This window comes from Malurus melanocephalus, unplaced genomic scaffold (genome assembly GCF_030028575.1).
Source record: "Malurus melanocephalus ecotype Western Australia unplaced genomic scaffold, MMel_1.1 scaffold_162, whole genome shotgun sequence".
Taxonomy (NCBI): domain Eukaryota; kingdom Metazoa; phylum Chordata; class Aves; order Passeriformes; family Maluridae; genus Malurus; species Malurus melanocephalus.
In genome coordinates this window covers 829,160-836,576 of record NW_026623394.1, presented here as the reverse complement: position 1 = coordinate 836,576, position 7,417 = coordinate 829,160, and the positions used below count along the sequence as shown (strand labels likewise).

Below are 7,417 nucleotides of genomic sequence, written 5' to 3'. Positions count from 1 at the left end.
TGTGGCCACGGCATTCCCAGGTCACGACAGGGAGATGAGACCGTGGTGGAAGGGGTGATGGAGCCAGCTCCGCTTTCCCCCCGCTGTCCTCGGAGTGGCCTGGGGGGCAGCTGTGCCACCACCGTCCCCTCCCCGTCGCCCTCCTCCTCGCCGCCGGTCCCCAGACCCCTGCGGAGGGTCGGCGTGGCTGCGTGCGGGGGGACGCGGAGCTCGGCTCCCCCCGGCGAGGCAGGGGCGGGAGGCGGGACGCGCTGCCATTGCCAGGCGGCACCTCCTTCGCTGGGCACCCTTGGCAGAAGCGCGGCCGTGTGCCCGGGCAGGCGGCTGTGTCCGGCTCTGCCATCCAGCCCCCGCCTGGGCCCGCGGCCCCCCGCCTCCCGCCCTCGCCCGCCGCCTTTGTTGTGAGATGAGAGCGGGCTGAGCGCCGGCACAGCCCTCCGAGCATGGAGCCGCTGAGCCACCGCGGCCTGCCTCGCCTCTCCTGGATCGACACCCTCTACAGCAGTACGTGGCCTGGGCTGCCGGGGGGGCGAGGGGGGCGAGGGGCTGGCTCGCCCCTACCTGTTGTGTAACGCTGCGTCGCGCTGGGCAGGGATGCTGTTCCGGGGAGCCTGGGCTGGGGGTCCCGGGCGGAGCCGAGCCCGGGCAGGGGGCTGGCGGTGCTGGCAGAGGGTTGTGCTCCCCTCCGGGAGCATCCCGCACGTCCCGGTGGCAGGACCGGCGTGGGTCCCGCATCCCCCGGGYTCTGGGGACCCGCTGCCCGCTCCGGGGGCTGCACGGGCACGGTGGGTGACGGCGGCGGCGGCCGCAGCGCCGTGGGGCTCGCTGGGGCTGGAGCAGCCTGACAGCCGGCACTGCCCGCGGGGGCTTTGGGGACGGGGATCCGTTTTGCCCCCGGTCCTGTTGCCGTTCCTGCGTGGTCGTGGGAAGGCGGCTCTCCCTCCCTTCCTCCCTCCCTGCCTCCCTCAGCCGTGATTTTCGCAGCGAGCTCCAGGCGCGGTGCCGAGGGTGCTGTGGCAACGCGGTGCCGGTACCGGGGGCTGGCAGCCGGCGGGGCCGGGGGCGTCCTGCGGCAGCCCGGGGGGTGCAAATCCCCCCGATCCCCGATCCATCCTCAGGGAGGAACCAACCCCGGGGCCGCGCCGCTCCTGGTCCCACGGCAGCCGCTCCTGGTCCCACGGCGGCTACGGCAGCCAGGGACGTGGCCGGGGGATGAGAGGCTCGGTCCCAGGGTCGCCGTTGTTATTTTGGGGGAGCGTTGAGCTGCGTGGGCACCCCGGGATGGGGGATTTGAGGTGCAGGGTTGAGCCTGGTGCTGGTGGGGCAGCGGATCTGGTGTGGGTGCGTGGGAAGGTGGGATGCTCCGGAGCATGCTCCATGCACGGATCGGGCATCTGTCGTGCCCTGAAGGGAGCAGGGGCTGCCRAGGGGCACGCTGCGTAGGGCTGAGCCCCCTCCCCGAGTTTCCCGAAGCCTCTGACGTCTCAGCCAGAGGCCGCATCCAGCAGCAGCATTGCCGGGCTCTGGGGTGGCTGGACAGGGCTTTGGGTTCGGGCTGGAGCCCAGGGGYCACATCCAGCCCCAGCCTCTGCATCCTCCTTCCCAGCCACAGCRTCTCTGCAAAGCTCTGCCATCCCAAATCCTGCTCCAGCTGCCCACCTGAGGCGTGGGGGAGGCTGCTTGGCACGGCCGTGCTTTGGGGGATGCAGGGCAGGGTCCAGCCTTCGTCACGCTGGGAGAGGCAGTGATGGTGTGGAGGAGATGCCGTTCGTGTTGAGCCACCCTTCAGCGGGGCCCACGCAGGCAGGTCCGAGGCCAGCTCSCACATCTGTGTTGTCATGGTGAATTTTCACCCAGGCACAGGGAAACCATGGCGTTTCCCCAAAATCTCACAGGCTCTGCGTGGATGTYGGGCTGTTCTTGGAAGTGGGATGGAATGGCTGAGCACCGGGATGTGCCAGCACGCCAGCAGGGTGCCCGGGAATAGCACGTGTCCAGCTGGAAATGCCACCCTGAGCTGCTGTGACTGTGCTGCCTCTGTCTGGGCTGGGCAGGAGCCAGCTGCTRCTCTTGGCTGAGCTCCCTCTCGGGGACAATGGTGCTGGCATTATCCTGGGTCAGCCTGGGAAGATGTGGCAAAGCAGAAACATTTTCCTGGGGAAAAGAATCCYTTGGGGGGACGTGCTCCTGGCCTTGTCACCCTGCTGGGTCCATGTGCCAGTGCACAGGGCCTCTGCCCTGATGGGTGCCAGCATCCCGTGGGTGCCAGCATCCCTTGGTGCAGTGTGGGCTCGGGTCCAGCTTGGGGCCCTAGGGCTGGGTGCAGGGCCAGGGCTCAAAGGCTGTTTCAGGTCAGGGAGTCCTTGTCCCYCAGAGTGACTCCCCTGGGCCAGGCTCCCTCCCTTCCCCTCGGTCTCCATGCCTGGGGTGCAGCAGGAGGATTCTCACTGCTGCTAAAAATCAGGAGCAAAAATAGCACTGGGTTTTGGCACGGGCACAGAACAGGCTGCAGGGGCAATGCAGCTGTGGGGGAGGAGGGAGGGAGGCGCTGGGTTTGGGCTGCCTGGGTGGCACGAGCACCCCACAGGCAGGGACACAGGGGACAACCTCTCTGTGTCACCTCACCTGCCAGTGTCTCCCTTRCCCGTCCTGGCTGCTTGGTGGTGCTTGGTTCCCTCCCTGTAGCAGCTTCTGGGGGTGCTGGGGAGGCTTCCCAGGTGACAGCCTCACAAATACGGGGTGGCACAGTGGGGACACGGCTCTGTCCTCCCTCCTGTGGGTAGCACCCTCTCCCTGGGTGCCTGTTGGGGCTCTGCCTGTAGATCTCACCCCCAGCTCTGCTCTGGGAATGGGGTGTAGATCTGCTCCAGCTGGTGGCAGCAGGAGCCAGGTCATTCCTGAGTCCCTCTTCATGCCAGCTTCCTCCCTGCCCTGCTGCGGGTGTCACCTCACAGCGTTCCCAGCTGCTTCATTAATGCTGTGTTYCTCATTACCTGGCTAATGAGCCACCCCACCTGGGTTCCCAGGACTCCYACGGTGGCAGTGCCACCCTGGCTGTCCCTGAGGTTCAGCCTGGAGCTGCAGACCTTGGTGGAGGGAAGGTGGTGGAGCCTGATGGCCTCAGAGCTGGTGGGGACCATCAGCTTTGGCCCCTCCCTGCTGCTTTGGCTCCTCCTTAGACCGGGAAAAGGTGCTCGGGTGAGAGGTTTGGGTTTGTCTGGGGCAAACAGTCCCTGGTGGATGGGGCTCAGGGGAGCTGTGTGGGGTGGRTGTCCCAGGGAGGTGGCCATCGTGGGGACACCAGTGCTGATCAGCTTTATGCTGCCATGSTCCTGGCTGGTGCTGGAAGCATCACAGCTGGGACCTGTCCAAGGCAGGAGAGATGATGGACATCCCACCAAGAGGCAGGACAGGTTGGAGCCGGGGATGCTGTTTCCCTGGCAGCTGAGGAGCAGGGGCAGCTATGGACCCTCTTTCTCTGCCCATCCAGTCAGCTCCTGGGTTGGACATGGGCTGGGGTGGCCCCACAGCCTCTGAGGGATGGTTTTAGCTCATTGCTGAAACAGTGAGGTCCTGGCAGGGATGGGGAGCCTCTGGCTGATGTCACAGCTCTCTCCAGCCCCCCTGAGGTGCAGGATGGGATCCCCCATCCCTCCCCACTGGCACTGGCAGGGCTCCTGGCCTGAGCGTGCTCTGCAGCGCTCTTTGATTCAAAGATTTATCTGCTTTCCTAGGAAGCAGGATGTAATATTAATGTGCTGAGCGGTGTTGGTGGGAGCCAGGGGAGTCCTTGTCCGGGATGGCAGGGCCGTGGGGATGTGAAGTGGGGTTTGGTCTGGGTTGGCAGCTCCAAGCCCAGTGCACCCCGTTTTGGCCGGGTTATCAGCCGGGGTCTCAGCTGGGTGTCCCCAGTGTCTGTGCCCGTGGGGATGTGGCTTCCAGGGACCCGCGGGGCTGCTGGATGGGAGGGGAGTGAGGGGCTGCTGTGGGATCGGGGTCGTGTTGGATGAGCCCCTTGCCCCTTTGGGCGCTGCCGAGGGGTCCTGGCTGCACGAATGGGGTGGGGGGTGCTGGCTGCACCCCAGGGCCGCCCCTGCCGCAGCCGGGCTCCCTTCCCCCTCCCCTTTGTCAGCATCTCGGGGCTGCTGCAGCCACCTCTTCCCGCCGCCACCGAGCCGCTGCCGTTCCCATGGTAACAGGTTAGGATGTACCCCGGTCCCCCGCTGCGCCCCAGGGACCTACTGCAGACCCCGGAGCCCCCCCTCTCCCTCCCACCTGGGGCTCTGGCTCCCCGGAAAGGCTTTCCCTGGGCCATGGGTATTGGGGGGCTGTGGGTCAGCGTGGGGCACCCCAAAATAGGTGCTGTTCTGGGGGGRTGGGGGCCTCACCCTGCGCTGGGGAATGCAGCCCCCTGCGGTCCCCCATCACGGGCCGAGCTGCCGGCCGAGCTGCAGAGCCCTTCTTGTGCCAGGGAGGTGGCACTGCCCTCCGTGCTGCCGACCAGGCGTCCTGGCACTCTCTCCCACGCTCCGAGGAGTGTGGGCATGGCGAAGGAAGCGGGGAGGACGGCGGCTGCGGCTGCCAGCCCGGCTCATGTCTGTCCCCGGGGATGGCACAGAGATGGTGGCCGGCGGGCAGGCAGGGCAGAGCCACTTGCATGGGGCTGGAGCGTCTGGCGGAGCAGCTGTCCCTGCGCAGAGGAGGCCGCCGGCCTCTCGGTTCCGTTAATTATTCAAATATAGGGAAGTGTGTCGAGCAGAGGATGCCTGCGGGGCYGAGGATGCTCGCTGTGATGTGCGATGTCTTCTTGCCTGCTCRGCTGAGCAGGCAGCGAGGCCGGCCCGGGCTGTGGGTGCAGGCACGCGTGTCCGTGAGCGGCCCCGGGACGCGGGGTCGGCTGGCCGCGGGTGGCCACAGGCTGGGCTTGGTGGCCGCGGTGCCGCACGGTGACATCTGTACCTGCGCGCTCACGGCCACCCTCTCTTACCCCGCCAGACTTCAACTATGGTGCGGACGAGTACGACGCCGAGGGCAACGAGGAGCCCAAGGCGCTGCCGGAGGGCTCGGAAACCATGCCCTACATCGATGAGTCGCCCACCATGTCCCCCCAGCTCAGCGCCCGCGGCCAGGAGAGCGGCGACGGCGTGTCCCCCACGCCCACCGATGGCCTCGGCACAGGGGTAGGTGCTGGGGGCTCGGGGGAGGTCGGGGCTCTGCGGGTCTGGTTCGGGTGTCAGCGGCGTTTGTGGTGCTCTGCCGCCGCTGTGACCTGCGGGRTTGTGCCCGGCATCCCGATTTTGGCTGGCTGTGGCACTGTGGGCGCCRGGAGCAGCAGTTCGGGGGATGCCGTGGGACTCGCTGTGTCCGTGCCCCGCCGTGCCGCGCCGGTGGCCGGGCCAGGAGGGGATGGGCTGGCTGGAGAGCGCGGGGGCACGGAGCGGGGGTTCCGGGGTCCGCAGCTCCGGGAGCCCTTGGGGACAGGGCGCAGCGGCTCCGCCGGGCTGCCAGCTCCATCTAGTGGCACTCGGGGACCAGTCAGCAGCAGGGGTGGGGACAAGGTGCCCCCCCCTCGCTCTGGACAACTTAGATGTGGCCCCTGCTCTTCCGAGCGCATCCCGGCCCTTTGGTTTTCCCGGGGTGTTACACAGGAGGGATGCCCGGAGAGCTGCGGGGCGGCATCCAAAAGGGAAAAAAGTGGATTTTTTTTTTTTCCGAAATGGAAGTTTTTACAAAGCCTGGGAGCCGTGGGGTCCCGGCAGACACCTTGGCCCCTCGGGGTTGGTGCGGGGAGCAACCGCACGGCCTCGGGCTGGGGGATCCCCCGGCGCTGCCGCTGCCCGGGCTGGGAAAAGTGAAGTTTTATTTTTGTCGTGGAAAGAGTTAAGCTGCTGACCCGGATGCTGAGGCAGAAGAGGGAGAGGTGTGGCTTCCTCCCCGGGGTCGCCCTGCGCAGCATCGTCCGTCCYGGCACCCAGCGCTCCTGGGGACGGAGAGGAGGGCGCTGCCAGGCCACCCCCTCTCGGAGCTGGCTCTAAACCACTCGGGATTAGGGTTCCTTGTGTCCTGACACTCGGTRCCGGGGCTGTGAGCGCTGGGCTCTGACCCCTGGCCAGCAGGGACAGCAGAGGGTGGCCCTGGGGAGCAGGGCTGGGGGAGATGCTGGCAGAGGGGTGTCCCTGAGCGCTGTGGGGCACGCTGGGTCTGGGCACAGACAGGGACTGGGTTGTCACAGGATTGGGAAGCAGTGGCTCTGCTCTATCTCTCTCTGGAGCTGCTTGTGCAGAGTAGCCTCTGATCCCAGCACTGTGTGCCCAGCCTCGTGAGGAGCACAGACTTGTGCTGGTGTGGCTGGTGGCACAGAGTGCCAGCTTCACCCCACTGCTCTCCTTTTGAGAGGGCTGGAGGAGGTTCCTGGTGGGGCATTTCATCCTGCAAATTCCTGGGCCAGCTGCAACCACATCTGGGGCCTGYGACTGCTGCCTGCAGACACATCTTAACCCTCCCTCTCCCACCTGAGAAACGTGAGGTCATGGTGTGGTGTCCCAGCCCCTGCTTAGGTGCTGCAGGTTTGGCCCTGTGGGTAGAATTCCCCTGGACAGGGGCCATTCCCCACTCGGACCTGGCCATGCTGGGCAGGGCTGTGGTGCCTGGACACAGGGCTGGACACGGGCTCTGGAAAGTCCCTGTGGAGCAGGAGTTTGCTGCAGGCTCAGATGGGTGCAGGGAAGAGAGAAGGCTCCTGTGGGCAGAGCACACGCAGCCACTGGTTCCCCTTTTGCTTCTGAGCAGACCGGGGGAAACTGCTGAAGCAGCTCTTGCGTTAATGTCCCCTCCTTCAGCCAAGGCCCACAGCGTCCCTCACAAGCGTCACAGCGTCCCCGTGTCCCGGCTGCCCTGGGGCTGTGGTCAGGCTGGGACAGCTGGTCCTGAGCGATGTGGGGCAGATATCTGTGAACACACACAGATATCTGTGAATACACACAGCTCAGCCATGTGACACTGCCCCAAGTCCCCTCTGGGACAGGGAGAGGTCTGGGGGTGCAAATCCAGGTCCCCCTGTGGGCTCTGGAGATGCTGCTGCCCTCCGAGGTCACTTCTCGCTGGTGGCACCCCCGCGGTCCGGCTCTGCCTTCCCACGGGGTCCAGAGGGCCACGGCAGAGGGGATGCTCCCCCATGGCCGGGGGAGAGCGCGGGGGGCCAGGCAGGGACCTTGCTGGACACACTCGGGTAAACCCGGCTGGGGAAAGCGTCTGCCGCTCGCCCCAGCCTTGACCACGGTCGGGCTCCGGCGGCGGAGCGGCCCCACCTCCAGCGCCGAGAGAGCATTTCCTGTAGAGCGCGCAGGGCGGAGCGGCGGGGCCGGCTGGGGCGCAGGGTGCGGGCAGCAGCCCCCGCACCGCCCGCGGCCCCCGCACC

The 7,417-nt window shown here is 66.9% G+C and overlaps 1 protein-coding gene across 1 annotated transcript in view; it reads left to right on the top strand.

Moving 5' to 3' along the window:
• Nucleotides 1–428: 428 nt before the first annotated feature.
• Nucleotides 429–7,417, top strand: part of ABR (ABR activator of RhoGEF and GTPase) — a 27,083-nt gene continuing 20,094 nt past the window's right edge. Inside the window, exons 1-2 of the mRNA XM_057371968.1 lie at nt 429–504; nt 4,996–5,180. Of these exons, the coding sequence (XP_057227951.1) occupies nt 444–504; nt 4,996–5,180 (246 nt within the window). The 5' untranslated portion in view covers nt 429–443. The remainder of the gene's footprint in view (nt 505–4,995; nt 5,181–7,417) is intronic.